General features: G+C 48.1%; 1 protein-coding gene across 27 annotated transcripts in view; it reads left to right on the top strand.

The window, feature by feature from the left end:
* Window positions 1-20,275, top strand: part of CELF4 (CUGBP Elav-like family member 4) — a 999,910-nt gene that overhangs the window by 945,028 nt on the left and 34,607 nt on the right. For 18 of the 27 annotated variants that reach the window (XM_054986378.1, XM_054986390.1, XM_054986374.1 and 15 more), the window contains exons 7-8: window positions 4,525-4,672; window positions 7,291-7,440. In XM_054986378.1, the coding sequence (XP_054842353.1) occupies window positions 4,525-4,672; window positions 7,291-7,440 (298 nt within the window). The remainder of the gene's footprint in view (window positions 1-4,524; window positions 4,673-7,290; window positions 7,441-20,275) is intronic. The other 9 variants (XM_054986392.1, XM_054986391.1, XM_054986377.1 and 6 more) reach the window with 1 other exon arrangement.

The raw sequence follows: 20,275 nt of genomic DNA, 5'->3' as shown, positions 1-20,275 counted from the left end.
CGATCCCCTTTAATGGCCCGATGACTTCAGAAAAAGGGCCATTAAACGGGATTGTGCTAGGAAATCATGCTAGGAAGACGCTTTTATGCTGTGAGTTTCACACGATCTTCCGGGCGCCTGGCCGTGTGAAAATGGCCCTAGTCTAGCATCCTGTTTCACACAGGACTAACAAACAGGGCATAGAGTTCAAGGCCTTCCCCGTTGCTTCTTGGCCCCGCTACCGCTGAGATCCTTTAGGAGGGTGAAAAAGAGAGCTCTGATTCTTGAAAGCTTACACCCCGAATATCTTGTTGGTCTCTAAGATGCCACTGGGCTCTGCTTTTCTACAGCAGACCAACACAACTACCCGCCTAAAACTATATATTAGAAATGCTCTGGACTAGGACCTTTGGCATGAGAAGAGCACACTCTACCACTGCTCTACAGCCCTTCCACCTTCCTATCCTGCTCCCCTTGCCAGCCAGCGCACGTTGCTCGCTGTTCTGCGTCTCCAAATCTCTTTAAAACAAGTGCTTCCCTCCCCAGTTCCACCTTCCCCTCCCTTCCTTTATTGGTGCACTTTACAAAATCACCTGCTCACAGACTAATCTGGAGAACAAATCCCAGGGATGCGAAAATGGACGGATGTGCTCCGTAAAGAGGGCTGCCGCTATTGTGCAGCAATAGAAAAGGACTTCTAATCACTCCATCAGTAATTACAAAGAAGAGTAAATCGCTAATTAAAACGTGAAAGTGTCTTGCACGGCATGCAGTAAGAAAGGGTAATTAACAATCAAACAGGAAGCCGCCACCTTGACACCGAGATGATGCGAGTGGAGATACAGGAAATTGTAGCAAGGTCCGGCTTTTCTTTAGCACTTTTGTTTCAAACAGATCTGAGGACCGTTTTCAAATGTGCCAGGAGTGAAGCTGGAGATTTCATGGGGATGGGGGGCGGGGGGGGCGGGAATGTTCCCTGCCTGGCAACAGCAACCAATTAAAAGTTCCAAGCAAGAAGAATCAAAAGGTTGTCACAATGTCTTCTGACTTCACTGTCTCCGTTCTCAGTACCCAGGGGGAGATTAAATGAAAGGGACTAAATGAAAAAGGGTGCCTCCAGGTGGGTCTGGAGTTCTCCTGGAACCGATCACTAAATGTCAGAGATCAGGTCCTCCGGAGGAAGCAGCAGCTTTGGAAAGTGGAGTCTATGAGTCTCTCTACTTGACACATCTAACACGAGAACGCTCAAGTGTAGGGAGATGTAATTTTAGCCCGGAAGCGTGGTTTAAAAAAACAGAACCAAAGGCTCTGCCAATTTCACTTGTCTAACACAGAGGGTGGAGATCACTCCTCTGAGGGGTTGTTAATTTCATCTTCACCTCCCTAAAGGCTCTGTCAATTTCACCTCTTCTTTGGGGAGGCAAAGATGAAATTAACAAACTCTCTGAGAAGCAATCTCCCAGGTCTCTGCGTAGAGAAGTGAAATTGGCAGAGCCTTTGCCTCTGTCTTTTTAAACTATATTTCTGGGCTAAAATTGTGTCTACCTATACTTGAGCATTCTTGTGTAAGATGTCTCGTGTAGAGCGACTTATGGCGTGATACCCTTCTAACATCTCTCCTCTCCCCATATTTTTCCTTCCCCAGGCTCCACCCTCAAAGCTCCAGTTGATTCTCAACCTGGAGTTGACAGTGCAAGAAATATGGTGGGGCCCAATGTTCACCCACTTCAATTTATGGATCCAAAGCAGCCTTCATGGGAAGGCTTGAACTGTCTCCCAGTGCCTAAACTATGTAGATGTGCCCGCTTATATCAAACCTGCTGTTGATCTCCTCTTCCCTGGCATGGCAACCTTCAATTCTTCTCACCTGCAACTATGAGTTGGTCGATGTTGACTGGCAGGTTCTTCTTCCTGGAATTAATCTCATGGGGGGCCCAGCTAATTAGGGATCACATGGTGAACGGCAGGATACCACAACATCATGTAGCCACTCTGTCTTGGCCTCCCGCTGGTCTTGCTGAGGACAAAGGAGCTGGACGTTTGGCCTTGTTGCTCAGTGAGCAAACGCTTTTGATGCAACGTTTGAAAAGCTGCCGAAAAACAGAATGCAGGCAGAGCAATTCTTGACACAGCCCAAACCCAAACTGCTGTGAAAAACCCGCCTGCTGTATGTGCTTTTTTAGCCTCACTCTCGAGCGTCGTGCCATGTTTATTCCTGATAAGCCATCATTAGGAAACAGCGTATCAGTTTCACATGGAGGACATTTCTGTGGAGGCATGCACAGGAATAAACACATAGCCATGGTAACATCCGGTATTTACCACACAGGGCAGATTTTGGAAAACAGTATTTCCCTGCTCGATAACAAGCTGGGCTCCTAACCGGGTAAATCCCAGCAGTTACCACATGGGGGCAGATTAATGAGGAATATTTATTACTTTGAAACTAAGTAAGGCCTTTGAGGTTCAGTTCAGATAAATGTAAAATCTCTGCAGTTATTTGTTGGAGAGTACAGAAAACAGAGAATGGTAAGGATTGCCCTGGTGGAACACACCTAATGCCCATCCAGTGGCACATATCAGTCAAACAGTGACCAAAGAGAAAATGCTCGGGCATCCTAAGCTTCAGCTTTTTCAGACGTGAGATGTTTTGTCAGGGTGTATTTGACCACATCTCTTTCACCTCCCCTATTACAGCCCAACGAGTGTGGTGGATATCCGATTTCAAGTTGACAGTAACTCGGTGAATTAGGCAAAGCTGAGAGGTAGCGGCTTGCCGAAAGGCAGCCCCGAGGTTGATAGCCTCATAAACAGGATTTGAACCCAGCTGTTCCAAGTTCCAGTACTTTGAATGTCTTGCACTGGTCTTGTACAGAGATTTACACTTGAGGGAGCTTGAATTAGAGTGAGCGGAACTAGGATTGGGCATTGTTGGGAGAAGAGGGAATTTCTGCAGTTGCCGATTGTATTGCAGGTGTTTAAAAAACTCCACTGCCGGAACCCACTCCTTTGCACAGCTATTAAAGGGAGACGGCCTCTGTTATACCTGTTTAGCCTTGCTTTTGGAAGGTTTCCCGTAAGAGTCTAAGGATTTATCGACACTATTACAGTTATGCCAATAAAGGTTCTGTCTGTCTGTCTGAGAGCGGAACTACAAGTGACAAAAGGCACAGGTTGGACACTTGTCAGCTTCCCTCAAGTTTTGATGGGAAATGTAGGCAGCTTGGTGGAATGTTGGACAAGTGGCAGTTGAAAAGTCCATTGGACAGCAGTCGGAGAGCCAAGCTGCAAGACCAGGATGCCTACATTTCCCATCAAAACTTGAGGGAAGCTGACAAGTGTCCAATCTGTGCCTTTTGTCACTTGTAGTTCCACTCTTGAGTCTAAGGAGTCCTTCCACATTTTGCATGCACTAAAAATTATTTATTGGTTTGTTTGTGTTATCACATTTGTATCCCGTCCTCCACACAAGCAGGCTCGGGGCGGCTCACAAGAATAAAAAAATATTACAAATTTAAAAACACAATAGAAATACACAATTTAAAAATCACAGGAATCCATATGTGAGCTGTGTCAAGCATCAGACAGTAAAAAAAACTGCAATATATAAAAGAAATGCCCTTCGAATGGACCTGAGGCTGGGAGAGCAGCAATTTGGTTTTCATTAATGTTGTTTATCACACAACTCATGATTCGGAAGGAAGAGGGTCACATGCAGATGAAAAGACCCCCTTTTTATGGCTGTTTGCAGCTGAGAGTAGACCACTCTTTTCTCACTGTTTTCTTTCTCTGCTAAAAAAAGAAGAAAGGGGCTACCTCTGGGACCAAGTTGCACAAAGAGAAAGGGGAAAGTGCAATGTGCTGAATGCACTAGAACAATATATTGTTCTAGCACATTCATCACATTGCACTTTCTAAATACTATACATTAATACAGGGCTTTTTTTCAGCTGGAACATGGTGGAACGGAGTTGTGGCACCTCTGGAAAATGGTCACATGGCCGGTGGCCCCGCCCCCTGATCCCCAGGCAGAGGGGAGTTTAGATCGCCGAGGGCAAATTAAACGTAAAAAAAATCCCCCCTTGTTCTAGCTGACCCAAAGTGATGTCATTGCACAGTCCTGGTGCGCACTTTGCACATGCGCATGTGGTACCGGGGCACCACTTCCTGCCAAGAGTTGCCCCCATGCTGGCAACCCACTGAATTCCACCACCTCTTTTCCCAGAAAAAAAGCCCTGCATTGATATACAAAAATTGTTCAGTATCGGTTAGTCTTATGGTACTTCCGGAAGGGCTTTCCCTTTCTCTTTGTGCTTCTTTCTCTGCTGGCTGCTTCACCAGCAATTTCGCCTTTACTTCGTTCCCCCTTAGCCTGACCGGTCAGGAATCAGAGATACTGGATAGGATGGCAACACGATGCCAGGTTGCCAATCAGGTTTTGCTCGTTGCTGGTCAATTGTGGCAATGGGGGTAATGGTGGCCTCTTGCCCAGGGCTGCCTGGCCAGTGAATGCGTGATATTTTTTCCCTGTTCTCTTTGTTCCAGCTGATGCAGCAGCAGGCAGCCATTATGGCATCCGTGGCCCAAGGCGGGTACCTAAACCCCATGGCAGCTTTTGCAGCGGCTCAGATGCAGCAGATGGCAGCGCTGAACATGAATGGACTTGCGGCCACGCCCATGACCCCCACCTCAGGTAAGGACCGCCACTCGAGTTGCCAGCCTCCAGGTGGGGAAAGCAAAGAAAAGAGAATCACGGGAAGGAATAGCCAAGGGGAAAACATGCCATGTTCAACTTACTCAAAGAACAAATGAAGCTGTGATACAATAACAGTAAAGAATCGTTACAATCATTTATGAAGTGTCATTAATAGTCAATTATTCCGGAATGCACACAAAAGTATTAACAACTGAGTGCAAAAGTCATTCAGGCATCAACAGAATACATAGAACATATTTAAATCATATTGGTAAACCAGCCCAGCGGTGTAGGACGAGTACAGTCATAAACTTCTAAAGCGCATAGCACTAATGGCCGGTAACTTCCATCATAAATCAGTATTCTGTAATAGCAGCAATTCCAAAGTGCTGGTGCCTGTATAAAGTGTTGGTGCTTCTCAGAGTAAATTACATGTAGATGCAGGTATACATTTCATACAAAGAGATAAGGTGCAATCCAGCTGAGAAAAGGGATATAGCTTCTAGATTTCTGCACTTGTGAGCTACAGCGGGGTAGCTAGCAGAAGTCAACCCCATTTCACAAGTCTTCCTCGTGCTAGTCACAAGAACAGTAATCCGAAGCAATTATTCACATAAGGTCATATTGACGCTCAGGTTGCTCACATGGAGTCTCTAGTAAGGCGTGTGTGGCGAGATCTCTTGCCATCCATCCACACGCTGGTAACCATGTTCATTAGGGGCACGCACATGTTGCAACCAACATCTTGAGATGTGCCAATCAAAACTGAGCAACAGGCCTCTGTGAGTTCGACTTTAGGCGCATAAGCTCTTATTGGAACATGACTTCTAGCACATGGATGTCCAGAGCGGCCATGGCAGTTCTGATCCTGTTCTCCCAGTGTGCATAGAGGGTATACATTTGGCACCACATCTGTTTATGGCTTGGATTGACCTCTGTGGTCAAGTTCTTGGCTTCCACCTTGATCACAAAAGTGCAAACCGTTTTGTTGGACGGCACAGAAGTGTGCCTTTCAGTGGAACGTCAAGGCATCTGTGCATCGGCAGCCCCCAGAAGCAAACGCTGCTCAAGAAAAGGGCCCAAGGTGGCAGGGTAGGGGGCTGTGACAAAATGAGTGCTTTAGTTAAACAACCAGCAGTCCAGTTAAAAAGGAACTCCGGGGTGGGGGGGATTTGCAGTTGGCAGAGTGAATTTAGGAGGAGGAGTTTGGAACTGAAAGACAATTGGTCACTGGTTGTCTTCTCTGTGATAGGTTAGTTTTGGAAGCTGTGCCCAGATTGGTGGAAGTTTAATAAAGCTAGGAACAGTCAGTGGAAGGCAGTTAGTGGCAGTTGGGCAAAGAGGAAAAATCACTGTTAAGAAAACTGGAAAGGCTGGTACCCAGAACAGTCCAGAGAACTGTATGTGGTGGTCACAAATGACATAAATAAATAGAATACAATAGCAATAGACTGGGTGGTAGTGGTAGAAAGTGCCATCAAGTTGCAGCCAGTTTGTGGCAACCGCTGCTGGGGTTTTCAAGGCAAGAGATAAACAGAGGTGCTTTGCCATTGCCTGCCTGTGCAACACTCATCTTTGTTGGAGGTCTCCCATCCAATTACTAACCAAGCCCAACCCTGCTTAGCTTCTAAAATCTGATGAGATCAGGCTTACCTGGGCTATCCAGGTTGGAGAAGCAGCTCTTACTGTATCTAAATATGGTCTGTATAGAGAATCAGATTCCCCCTTCCCCTCTTTACATAATGTTTTCTGGGCTTAGTATACTTTCAGCCGAAATTTGTTCTGTTATTTAAATCTTAATAAATCCATGTCTAGCAATCACTTATATGAATTGCCACACTATATGAAAAATCCCTGATTCTATCAGCCAGTTTTATTGCATCGTCGGTTGTATGCATTATACTTTTCTTATTGCATGAGCCTCAATGGGAAGGGTGGGCCATAAAGAACATAAATGGTTCAAGGAACAAAATAAATATCCAAAGGTTTCCTGAGGGTATCTTTGAGATAAAGGAACCGAAACCTCAAGTAGTGGCAGTAACTCGGATAGACACTAGCCCTGTCCACGTGTTACAGCATATATCCTGCATGTATGCATAAATCTGTTTGTAAGAAAGAGTCAACATGTATTTATATATAAATGCATGTTGAATAAATATGGGGGGGGGGGTTAGCATATGTTCAGCCGTACATGCTTTGAAAGTAACATGAAAGTACTACTCAGTGCATGTATTTTTAAAAATCAAATGTGCACTATACATGGATTGTACGTGTCTTCACTGTAACTTCTGAACAGAGCTTGTGTGTCACAGGGGTGGGAGCTGTGTTGCTAATTTCCAGGCAGGGCCTGGAGATTCCTCAGAATTCCAGCTGATCTCCAGTTGACATAGATCAGTTCCCCCTGGAAAAAAAAATGTCAGCTTTGGAGTGTGGACTCTATGACATTATACCCTGCCGAGATCCCTCCTCCATCCTCGTCCTTTCCAGGCTTTGCCCCTAAATCTCCAGGAATTTCCCAACCTGGAGTTGGCAACCCTAAGGTGGGGCACACACCTGGCTGTAATTGACCTGTATAACTAATCGCTTCCCTTGTGTTTTTTCCTCCCCTCCTCTAGGTGGCAGCACGCCTCCAGGCATTACTGCATCAGCCGTGCCTAGCATCCCTTCTCCTATTGGGGTAAACGGTTTTACTGGCCTACCGCCACAAGCTAATGGGCAGCCCGCTGCAGAAGCTGTCTTTGCCAACGGCATCCATCCTTACCCAGGTAAGACAGACCAGCCTGCATTTGTATTCTTTACTGTTACTGATAGGCCAACATCATTCTTTACGGTCCATTCGATGGGTTTCAGTTGTGCTCAGAGTCACATGGCCTAATGGACCGACTGAGAGGTTCTCTACACAAGACGTCTTATATGGGAACTCTCAAATGCAGGGAGACGCAAAGTTAGCTGGGAAGGGTAGTTTAAAAAGACAGAGCCAGCAGATATCACTCCTCTGTCAATTTCACCACTCTACACAAGGGTAGTTTAAAAAGACAGAGTCAGCGGCAGGGCAAAGGCTTTGCTATACACTGGAGTGTTGTGAAGGGGCCGTGAAATGCCAGAAGGGAAACTTCAGCCCATTAGAACCTCTCCAGGTCCAAGCCCAGCTCTGGAAGGCAGCTCCAGCCCATTTCCATTTGTCAGGCTATGGAGGACAGGATACAGCAGACAGATCTCTGGCTCATTTGCAGCAAGACACAGGTTCTTGGTCAAATGGCTTTTATTCAGAAATCAGATCATTTCCATATTCAGGTCCATAGATCTACTCAGAAGCAAGGCAGGCCTCTAAGCAGCATGAATTGAAGTTGACAGGAATGACATCATGTGAGAGACACTTCTCTTTCCTAGTTTCCTCTTTTCTCCCCCTCCCAATTATAAACAATACTTTGTCGCTCTTTCTGTGTGAGAACATTGGTGATATCACGATGAGTTGCTAGGAAGAAAGACGTATCATAGTCTGAGAGAAAATACAAAGTCATAAACACGGGAGTCCAACAGATAACCACCCGTGAAAACCTGAGAAATAATTAGAACACTAGCAAAGGGGAATTGAGTTACACCAAGATTATGTTTACAACAACTGGATTAAGCATTATGTTTAGAATCAAAATTGGCATGGGTGGATGGATACAGACATACATGACACCATTCCTTGCTACCCTCTGGTTGCAATCACATACAGTTTTAGACTGGAGAGGTGAAATTGACAGAGGCTTCCGGGAGGCAAAGGTGAAATTAACACACTCTCTGAGGAGTGATCTCCATTTCAGGAGTTTGCTGGGAGGAGGCACACTCCCAGAGGTTGCCCACCACCGGGAAGCACCTCAGGAGTGCCTGCTATGCGTGTGCTCCCAACTGGCTTGGCAATGTCATTTCCGGAAGTGACGTTGTCGCGCCGCCCATGGGAGCATTTCCGTGCTTCATTTGCAGTCGATTTGGTCCCCAAACAGGCCAAATCGAGCCCGTGCAGAGCATGGGAGTGCTCGTGTGGCGGCATGGTAACATCACTTCCAGAAGTGATGTCATCGTGCCAGCTCTGGAGCACACGCACACCTCATGCATGCCTTAAAGAAGACCTCGTGTTCGGCACCAGGTAAGTGCCAGGTACTCCACCCTCCTGACAGGAGGGAAGGGGTATCTGGCAACCCTACCTGAAAGAGATCAAAAAGTCTGTCTGCTACCAAGAGAAGAAAGTCAAACAGGCCATCAGAAGGAATAAAAAATGCAAAAACATCTGGAGGAAATGATTAAAGGCGCTCAGCCCACTCGAAGGTGTGCTTTTGAGTTTGCAAAGACTGTCCAAATAGCCTTCCTACAAACTTACAACAGGGTTGCCAAGTTCGGGTTGGGAAATTCCTGGAGATTTGGGGGTGGGGCCTGGGGAGGACGGGGTTTGGGGAGGGGGAGAGACCTCTGTGGGGCAAAACGCACCCTTCGAAGCAGCCATTTCCTCTAGGCAACTCGTCTCTGTAATGGAGATCAGTTGTAATTCTGGAAGACCACCAGTCCCCGCCTTTACTTACTTCCCACCTGGGGGCTGGCAGCCCGAACTGAGGGTTATGTTGAATTGGAAGTCAGGGTTTGTATATAGAGTATGGAACAAGAGTAAGCGGCGGGGGGGGGGGGGATCGATCCTGAACTAACACGTGACCCTCGATTTCCAGTATAAGTTTGGAAATTGGACTATTTGCCTACTGGGTGGTGGGGCTGGCCTTGCTCCCAGCATCCTCCCACCCCACAAAAAACATCAGGGACCAGCTATGGTTGGTGGTGCGGGCTGTGAACTTGGTTGTGCAAAGAGAGTATTGTGCACTATTGACACTCTGCCTTGTTGAATAGTGTGTATTCAGCATGACTGCACCGGCTTTAGAAGAGTCCACACCTTGTTTGTTTAGTAAAGGTGTATAATACAATTTATTTACAGGTGAATAAGGAGCAATACATATACAGTTTATAGTCCAGAGAGACAAAGTGCTTCGCCTACACCTGGACTTGCAAGAAGCCCCTACCATACTGTACATAGTAGCTATTTATACATGTAGACACCCAATCAGATGCATGCATGAGTTTAACTGAGTCATTCACTTCATGGTCTCCTGACTCTTGACTTAACCATCTGACTCTTTGTCACCTGATGTGTCTACCTGTCATACTGATCGTTCTGATCTACAGCCTCTGCACACTGGCTTTTGACACTTAGGTATCAACATGCCTATGGTTGCCAGCTCTGGGTTGGGAAATTCCTGGAGATTTGGGGGTGGAGCTTGGGGTGGGCGGGGTTTGGAGAGCAGAGGCACCTCAGCAGTGATGTAACACAAATGGAGTCCACCCGCCAAAGCTGCCATTTTCTCCAGGGGAACTGATCCCTGCGGTTGGGAGATCTGGTGTAATTCTGTCACAATCCCCTCTGACCAGCTCAGTGGCTGGCTCGTAAGAGGAAGAGCCTGAGAAGCCAAGGCCAGGGGAAGAGGGGACCAGCGGAGTCAGGGAGGGGAGGGCCTGATACTGCAGAGAAACCCGCTGGCCATGCCCCAGCTGCGCCAGAAGCCACACCGACAGACCCTGCAAGTGAGATCTTGCCGCCAGCCTTGGAGATAACCACTAGACTTCCACTGCCTAGGACACAAACCCAGGCCTGTAGCCTCTCAGGACCCACTCCCATGCCACAAGAGCAGCATCAGCAGAAGGGCTGGGCTGAGGCAGCGCAAAGGAGACGAAGTGCCAGACTGGATCCAAAGCAGGGATCTTGAGAGCAGTACTTCTATGGTGCCATGGCCTCAAACCCTGCTGTGCTACTGCAGACCGACGCATAGGGTTTTCAGCTCTGAGTTGGGATAGTTGGGGGGCAGAGCCTGGGGAGGGCAGGATTTGGGGAAGAGAGGGACCTCAGTGGGGCATAATGCCACAGAGTCCACCCTCCAAAGCAGCCATTTTCTCCAGGGGAACTGATCTCTGTGGCCTAGTTATTACTCTCGGAGCGCTCCAGGCCTCACCTGGAGGTTGGCAACCCTACCAACATGGCTACCTACCTGTTGCTATGACGGTAGAGTTGCCAAGTCCCTATACCTTCCCAGCAGGAAGAGGGAGGACCTAGCACTTACCTAGTGCTGGCAGCGTGCTCTGGCGCTAGTGTAATGACATCACTTCCGGGAGTGACGTCATCACACCTCTTGGGAGTGTGCATGCCTCGCATGCCCCTGAGTACTGGCTGGTGGGCACTGACCTCCGGGGGCTTGCCACCCTCCACCTATTGCTGGCAGTTCGGCGGGCAAGGGTGCAAAGCCCCGGGAGTTTGCCCGCCACTGGCAGGCATCTGGGAACCGTATGACAGATAGATGCTGACCTTTTGTGAAAGACAAAACACTGCGCATTGAAAGACCCGCTGACTTTAAAAGTCAGGTTGGATTTCATCGTGAACCTTTTACAACCCTCCTCCCGAGCTTCAGCCTTTGGGAAACCGAACGAGGCCGGCCCAAAAGCCAGGGGCTGGACGCCATTTTCTGCCGGCTCAGCTCGTTCTTTCTGTTGTTGTCGTTATTGTTGTGTCTGAATGCCTAATTAATTACAACAGCAAACGCGCACTTCTTTAATCACTGCATCAGCTGTCCTAATCAATCTTCATAATACGGAATCCGTACTATGGCACCCATGAATTTTAATCTACATAAATTTCATAGGGCCTCTCGCAAGCTTGTTGTACCAAATGATATAATTATGGATATAGATTAGGCTTGGAGAGAGTGATTTAAATTGGATTTAAGCAGAAGGTGAAGCAGGCCCTCCCCCTCGCTCCGTTATTTATTTATTTTGAACCTGACCTTGCAGAAGGGGCTGGCTGGGATCTTGCTGCTGCTGCTGCTGCCCTCGTGGGCCGCTACGGGCACGCCAGGACAGCCTGGAGCTCGGAAATCACAACGTTCCCTATTGTAGAGATGTCAGGCTGCAGCTGGCAACCGCTGGAAGGAATTGAAAGGCAAAGAACGTCATTAAGTGCTGTAGAATTTATAAAAACCATGTGTGTTATGTGCTGTCAACAGGGCCGGATCTTGGGTTACCGGCGCCCAGGGCAACCCTTGTCCGACCCCTTGCGTGCGCACGCAGCACACGCGTGCACTCCCGGCACTGCGTGATGACATCATTTTGGTGATGTCACCACACAGGGCAGAGCGGCGGAGGCAGCGTGCGGGGCTGGGAAGCCACCCGCACCATTTGCCTGCCCCGCAGGACAGGGGGTGCCCGGCCGCCCCCTGTCCTGCAGGGCAGGAGAATGGCTTGGGCGGCCGTGCTGCCTTTTGCCTGCCCTGCAGGACAGGGGGTGCGCAGCAAGCTGCTCCCGGTGCCCCCTCCCTGTTGGTGCTGTGGGCAGACTACCCCCCTGCCCCCCCCTCAATCCGGCCCTGGCCGTCAAGTCGCCTCCAACCTATAGGGACCCTGTGAATGAAAAAGCTCCAAAATGTGCTGTCATTAACAGACTTTCTCAGCTTGTGCAAACTGGAGGACAGGGACCACCCACTACCAGTTTTTACCTGGGCCAATTCCAGACGAGTAACCTGAAGGTGCTGCATGCCACCATGTTCTGGATCGCGATGGGGAAAACGCAAAATATCACGTTTTCTCGCGCGAGAAAACGCGATATTTCGCGTTTTCCCCGTCGCGATCCAGAACATGGCGGCATGCAGCTCCTTCAGGTTAGTCGTCTGGAATCAGCCCTGAAGTAACATTGGCACATGCTCCCATTTTCACACACACACCCATTTCTTCCCTCCGGCGCCTGAGGTGCCAGTGGGCAAAAACTCTGGGATGCCAGGTCTCCCATTCTAGTGGACGATCTGGCCTCCATGGCCTGCTGAGAAGATTTTCTTCTCATTTATTGATTGGGTGTTTTTTTTTTTTTTTAAAAATTGCAACCCTTTCTTAAATGTTAGAAATGAATGCATTTGTCCTGTCTATTGAATGAAGGGCTGGCAGCACCTGGACTGGGAATGGAAATCTTAGCGGCTTTTCTGCAGCAGGCCCAAGGTGGGATCTGGTACCAGGCAGAGCCAAGGCAAAATCAAAACCAAGGAACCGGAAGAGACAGCCTGGAGTACGGTTGCTGGATCCAGTGGGACGGGGGTGGGGGGACTCTTGGCACTTACATTTGGGTTGATTCCCCACTCCTCTGCTTGAAGCCAGCTGGGCGACCTTGGGTCAGTCACAGCTCTCTCAGAGCTCTCTCAGCCCCACCCACCTCACAGGGTGATTATTGTTGTGGGGATAATAAAAACATACTTTATAAAGCATTCTGAGTGGGTGTTAAGTCATCCTGAAGGGCGGTATATAAATCAAATGTTGTTGTTGATATTATTTCTTCACTTGTGTGCTCCCGGTCCCGATGCCATGCCGTCACCTCTGGAAGTGTCTTCACCGTGCTGGCTGCAGGAGTACTCCTATACTTTGCACATGTCTGATTCTTTCCGATTCAGCCTGTTTGGGGCCAAAATCAGCTCCGTGAAGCGTGGAAGCACTCCCCCAGCTGACATCACTTCAGAAAGTGATGTAATTACACTCTCCTGGGAGCGCACCCATCGCATGCTTGTCTGAGTCGCCTGCAATTGCCAGGTGGCACCAGCGACTGGCAGATAATGGGACAAGCCTCTGGGAGTTTGCTTAGCACCAGCAGGCACCTGGGAACCCTAGCCTGCAGACTGAAAGCAGGTGCTAGGAATTTGAGCAAGAGTCCAGTGGTACCTCTAAGACTAACAACATTTGTGGTAGGGTGTGAGCTTTCATGAGCCACAGCTCCCTTCTTCAGCTGAGAGAATAAGCAAGGTGTCTGAAGAAGGGAGCTGTGACTCATCATGAAAGCTCACACCTTACCACAAATCTTGTTAGTCTTACAGGTGCCACTGGACTCTTGCTCTTTTCTACTGCTACAGACAGACTAACACGGCTACCCATCTTGATCTATCCACTAGGAATTTGAATAAGGCTGGGGATTGTGTGAGAGGCACACAGCAGGGAGAGTTGCAGCCTGTTGTTTCAGGCTGATAATGGGAGCCTCTCAAAACTTCATGCCCTGGAAATCTAGTTGGCTTTTAAGGTGCTACTGGACCTGAATCCTGTTGTGTGTCTGCTGCTCCACCATGGGCAGTCCTGATATCCCTGAATGTGTAGCAGTTGGCTCTAACAGTGGGTCACTTTGGACACCAATAGCCAATTAGATAAATAAATCATTATGTAGGCCCCAGAAACCTAATTAGCAGAGTCTATTGTTTGGCATATGAAGCGTGATTATCGGTGATTGTGAGCTTGTTCTGCTGGCTGGTGTGTGTGCGGGAATGAAAATAATAAACCATACACTTGCTTTATATTTAGAAAAGGAATACGAGTTCTTTACTGTAGGAACTCCAGACTCTGATAGGAAAGGAGGAGAGACAGATCCTAACTTCCTGTCTAGTCTAAGGATGGACATGGATGGCAGGACAAGGCTGCCAGGATGGAGGGAGGAGAAGGAGAGAGGTGTTGCCTGGAACAATGCCAGGAAGAGAAGAAGTGAGGGAGGAAGTCAGTAAGAGGAAGTCCTGAGAATAGCAATCTACATATCAAAGGACAGTCAGAGCAGTAAATAGTAAACAGAGTGCCCTGACTTCTCTGTCTTTCTAACTCTTTGGTTTGTCCCCCTCTGAAACCTGAGGAGAGGGACAGCGCTGAATCCTCCTCTTCCAACACAGTCATGACCCAACTTTAAGATAGAAGTGTGAAGCCTTGCCCAGGGGCTCAGCAAGCTTTCCCCCCCCCCCAAATGGCAAAAATGGCCCAAAATGGCAAAAAGGGGCTGAAAAGGGTCCCAAAATGGTCAGGATCGGGCCACTGATGAGCAGGAGAGTGAGCCACTACCCGTCAGAGGCCCGATCCAGGCCGTTTCAGCCCCAATCCAGGCCAAAATGGGCCCAAAATGGCCGAGAGTCAGGTGGGCGGGGCTTCCTGCCATGTGAGCTCTTTGGGGAACTGCCAGAACTGTGTTCCTGTGCGTTCCCCCTCAAAATGAGCCCTGACTGTATCAATCCATCTCATGTTCAGTCTTCCTCTTTACCTACTGCCCTCAACTCCTCCCAGCTTTATTGACTTTTCCAGAGAATCTTGTCTTCTCATGATGTGACCATGCTATCTGTAAAACTCTCCTCAAACATCATGTTTTGAATTAATCAGTTTTCTTCCCGTCAGCTTTCTTCATTGTCTAGCTTTTCCATGCATAGTAATGGGGGATACTATACTATGAATTATCTGTATTGTGGTCTCAGCAAGCGATACCTCCTTTCATTTAAGAATTTTTTTTAGATCCTGCATGGCTGCTCTTCCGATTCTGTCTCCTTCTGATTTCTTGGTTGCAGTTTTAAATATATAGGGTTTTTACTGTTACATAAATAGCAGCTGTTATTTTCATTTACAAAGAGCACATATTTATATTTCTCATGGTGTTGCTCAGATTTTCATTTTGTATCTTCTAATTTTACATCGTCGGAGCTATCCTATGCATGTTTACTCATAGGTAAGATCAGAGGGACCTTCTTTAAGTAAGGACACATAGTTTACAGGCTACTTCAATCAATTACTGAATGGACACTGCAGCAAAGGAGGTAGGGTTGCCATCCTCCAGGTGGAGCCTGGCATTTTCCCAGAATTACAAGTTATCTCCAGACTACCGGGACTAGTTCCTCTGGAGAAAATGGTGGGTTCTACGGAATCACGTCTATGCTGTGTTCTCTCGCTCTCCCCAGATTCTGCCCCCAAATTTCCAAGAATTTCCCAACTTGGAATTGGCGGACCCCATAATCCAGATGCTATAATTACCTAACTTCACCACTTCCAGCTCTCAGTTCCTTCCATAGAGCCAAGGGGGAAGGTCAGTCTGCTGCCCATCACAAACTTCCTTTCCCAAATTTTTGGGTTATCAGGATAGTGTCCCAGAAGCTAAGCAGGGTCAGCCTTGGTTAGTAATTGGATGGGAGACCTCCAACAAAGACCAGAGTTGCACATGCAGGCAATGGCAAAACACCTCTATTAGTCTCCTGCCATGAAAACCCCACCAGGGGCCGCCACACATCAACTCTGACTTGAGGGCACTCTCCACCACTACATGTGTCTTCCCAGCCCAGTGAGGTCTTTAGAACATTGAGGGTTACAATCTGAGGTACCAAAACACATGGGTGAACAACCTTTCTTGGCATTAAACCAGGACAATCTGCCCTGGTCGGCCACCAAGATAAAATTCTTTGCCAGGACTAAATCAGAGGTTCTGTTGTAAATGTCGTGGCCTGGACCTCTTTCCTGAAGCTAATGTCATTTTAGAGAACCCCTGGAGATTCTCTGTCCTGGACAGAATGGTACAGTGTGGCGCTAGTAAGTTCCCCATCTGCTCTTCTGGGTCTTAAATGCCAGTCCAGCACACAAAAACGAAACACACAAAAATATTCTCCCCTCCATGCCCTGTTGGCAGATGCCCTAGAAGCATCCCTCCGGCCTTAGATGGGCCTTTGGCAGAGTTTATGAGCATACGATGGAATTGTGGTCCAGGTACTGCATATGTAAATGGGCCTCTTGCTGTGGGCTTGGCCTAAAGTGGGAGCCTGGGCTTGTGATAAGGGAACAGTGATGTTTCTCAGTGGGTGATAATTGTTAGGAGGCAAGCAGACCCTGGTAGCTCAGTCAACACCGCCAGTTAGTTGGGACTGTGAGCTAAGCTACAAGTGACGCCTGACACAGGTTGGACACTTGTCAGCTTCCCTCAAGTTTTGATGGGAAATGTCGGCATCCTGGTCTTGCAGCTGTAATGGAGAGCCAAGCTGTAAAACCAGGACGCCTACATTTCCCCTCAAAACTTGAGGGAAGCTGACAAGTGTCCAACCGGTGTAAGGCGTCACTTGTAGCTTGGCTCTGTGTGAAGAAACGGTAAGATGGAATTTGCAGGCAGAAAAAGCGAAGTATCTAAGGGCTTGTAGGATCTCTCTGTCTTTGTCCCTGTCTCTCTGTCTTTCTCTGTCTGTCTCTCTTCCTCTGGGAATCTGATGTGTAGTAGCAGACCTGCTTCCATGTAGCAGCATCCATTTGCTTCCACCTCAGTTCTATTTTCATATTCGGAAATGAAGCAAACATTCTAAAATGGCAACATTCGAAATTTCACAATATTCTAAGATGGCAACATTTCCCAGTGCTCTATCCTTCAAAGGGCACCAGCCAAGGCAGAGCTGCTCCTGGAATTTCTCGCTGCCCAGGTGCAGATCCGTGTAAAGCTGCCTTACGCTGGATCAGCAGTAGGATTGCCAGATACAGCCTGGCAACTGGCAGAAGGATTGGGGTGGGCAAATGTGGGGGGGGGGGAAGTGACATCGGCTACACTGTGACTTCACTTCTGGGTACAACCCGGAAGTGATGAAGGGTAGCTCTAGGACAGGACCGGATCTACAGCTGCTGGCGCCCATGGCAACTGAAGACCAGCCACTCGTGTGCGCGCACAGTGTGCACATGCTCCTGGTGCTGCGTGATGACATCACTTCTGTGACATCATGCAGGGTGGCACGTGATGCCCCACGGCAAGCCGGCTGTCCCAGCATGCTGCAGAGCTGGCGGCAGCAGTGCGAGTGGCTGGAAGGCTGCCCGCGCCATTCGCCTGCCCCACAGGACAGGGGCCGCGTGGCAAGCCACCCACCCCCTGTCCTGTGGGGCAGGCAAATCGTGCCACAGGACCCCCCACCACCCGTGCTGCCTTTCACCTGCCCCACAGAGCAGGGGACACACGGCAAACACGCCCCCCGTCCTGCTGCCCGCGTGCTCCCGGGGCTGGCAGCTGCACCCGGCACCCCCTCTTTGGCAGTGCCGGGGGCAGACTATGCCCCCTGCCCCCCTGTCGATCCAGCCCTGCTCTAGGAATTGCTATAAATTCTGTAGATAATTTGGGCAGGTAGCCTAAGGGAGCGCTTACTCTTGAAAGCTTACACTCTGAAAATCTTGGTGCCTGGCCTCAAATTCTGTGGAGTTTCAAGCACTTCCTAAAGCTACCAGATGTCATTTTGGGGTTTAATCTGGAAGTGATATTGCAACGTAACTGACTTCCCACAAGGCTGCCAGCAGGAGAACTCCCGCCATATTGGGAAACCCGACAGCTCCAGGCAGCCTGTAGGCCCTCAATATTGTCTATTCTCACTGGAGCCATTTTCACAATGGTAGTTTACTCCCTGAGTTTTTCCCTCCTTCCCCCCAGCATTGTGGGGCTTAGAAATGCCACTCCCCCAATTCCAGAGGGAGGGCTCCCATCAATTCCCCTTGCCGCCGCCGCTGCTTGAACGAGGCGCAGGGGGAATCGGGGAGGCCGAAATGGCATTGAACAATGTCATTTCCTTTGAGACTGACCGGATTCATACAGCATCACTAAACGTGGTGACGCTACTTCCTAGTTTTTGCCGGAAATTACATTACAGGGTTACATGACCGCCCATGTTTCCCCCAACTTTTCCATGACCTCTCCCAAACCAACTTCTTTGTGACATTTAGAGAAAGATCGTAGCAAAATCTGCCTCTCCCTGTGAGTCACCCACAACTCCCTCGATGATGTCAGTTGATAACTCTATCCTTGCTGCAGATTTGCTGAGGTTCATTTCCAGATGAAGCACTGACTTGAGAAGGGTTTTGGCACTGGGTAGAGGCTGGGGGAACGTGACATTAACAGGTGTACTTTCTTTGAAGGACTTGGGAGTCGTTCCTTGACTCCTGCCTAATGAATAAGTGCTGCCTTCGTTAAATTTATATTTATGGCAGTTGAGGAGGTCATTGGCTTGTTTTATGTCTACAGGTTTATGGAAGGTTATCTGCCATGGTCACACTGTGTCATTTTGGCCAAGATCGCCTGGCAAGAGCAGGGATTATATCTAAGAGAGACTCTTTTCCACTGGGATATGGAAATGACTGCATTAAGAGAGAGGCGGCTTCCTTCGCTTGGCCAGGTGCCCTGGAAGAAAGCTTATGCCCCCAGCGAGCAAGAGCAGTTACACTTCCCGCTTCAATTTTAGCAGATCAATGCTATAGTTTTTTTAATGGGCAGGATCCTGATTTAATATATGTCACATTACGGCATGCGGGACTCCCTTTGTCTCCAGTTCAGCTGCACTGAAAGCAGAGCCACACCTATCTTTATCACACCCACCCAATTCTACACCAGTAGAATTGTACACCAGTAGAAAAGAGCAAGAGTCCAGTAGCACCTATAAGTCTAACAAAATTTGTGATAGGCTTTTGTGAGTCACAGCTCACTTCTTCAGATACCACGAAAGCTCATACCCTACCACCAATTTTGTAGTCTTATCGGTGCTACTAGACTCTTGCTCTTTTCTACTGCTACAGAAAGACTAACACGGCTACATCTTGCCACAATGGTTTAGATACAGCAAGGAAGTGATCAGAAATGTCCCCTTGAAACATATATCTCTGTGTATGTGCTGGAACAGGAGTGGAACTTAAAAATAAGAACATAGAAAATATCCTGGTGGATCGGACCAGTGGTCTATCTAATGCAGCATCCCATTTTACACAGTGGTAGAATCGTAGAGTTGGAAGGGATCTCCAGGGTCATCTAGTCCAACCCCCTGCACAGTGCAGGAAATTAACAACTACCCCACCCCAGACCTCCAGTGACCCCTGCTCCACGCCCGGAAGATGTAAAAAAAAAAAATCCAGGATCCTTGGCTGAACTGGCCTTGGGGGGAAATTGTTTCCTGACCCCAAAGCTGCGATTTTCATTACCCTGGGCGTGTAAGAAGGGGCCATGAGAACTAAGCACTGATGTGGCACTTCCTGCCCTCCCTCTCATGATCTGCCTAGGTTCACAGAATCAGCATTGCTGTCAGATGGCCATCTAGCTTCTGTTTTTAAAAAATTGCCCTTACTGGGACGGTTTAATGTTGATAAAAATCTTTTAGTTGAAGAATTAAAGTGGAGAAACCAGCACTATTTTTACTCAGACAAGCTAGAACTGGGAGCATATGGTTGGCAGAGGAAGTGTGTAGTGAAAGGAGACTCTCCCTCAGCCAAGAGAACAGGGTTATGTCTTTAATGGAAGAACAATTCCTGCCCTCATTTCTGGAAAGGGGTTTTTGGCTCTGTGGAGGACCCTGGGTCTGCAGTAAAAGGGAAAGAGTGCTATCTGTAAAAGTCTGTACACCCAAGCTGTGAAGTAAAATCTCCGGAGAAACTTTGCTTTAAGTAACTTATGTCTGAAGACACCAGCCGCTCACATCGAAGATCTGTAACTATTTGAAACTAAGCTTGAAGAAGACTATTGTGCCTCATGCTAGTGAATTATTCTGGTCAACAAACCAAAATTTACCTCAGCTTTCCTTTCCCTGCCTATCTTCATACAAGCCCTGCCTGTTGAATAAATCTGCTGTTATCTTTTAAACTTTTCTAAGCCTCTGGTGCCATTTCACTTTAAAGGAGAAGTGGGCCTCTGCTGTATTTTATTTTTTTATTAACATTTATCTACTTAAATGGGGACTGGGTAATAATAAACCGATTATATATACGTTC

The sequence above is a fragment of the Eublepharis macularius genome, chromosome 8, assembly GCF_028583425.1.
Source record: "Eublepharis macularius isolate TG4126 chromosome 8, MPM_Emac_v1.0, whole genome shotgun sequence".
NCBI classification, from domain to species: Eukaryota; Metazoa; Chordata; class Lepidosauria; order Squamata; family Eublepharidae; genus Eublepharis; species Eublepharis macularius.
This window is presented reverse-complemented; position numbering and strand designations above follow the sequence as displayed.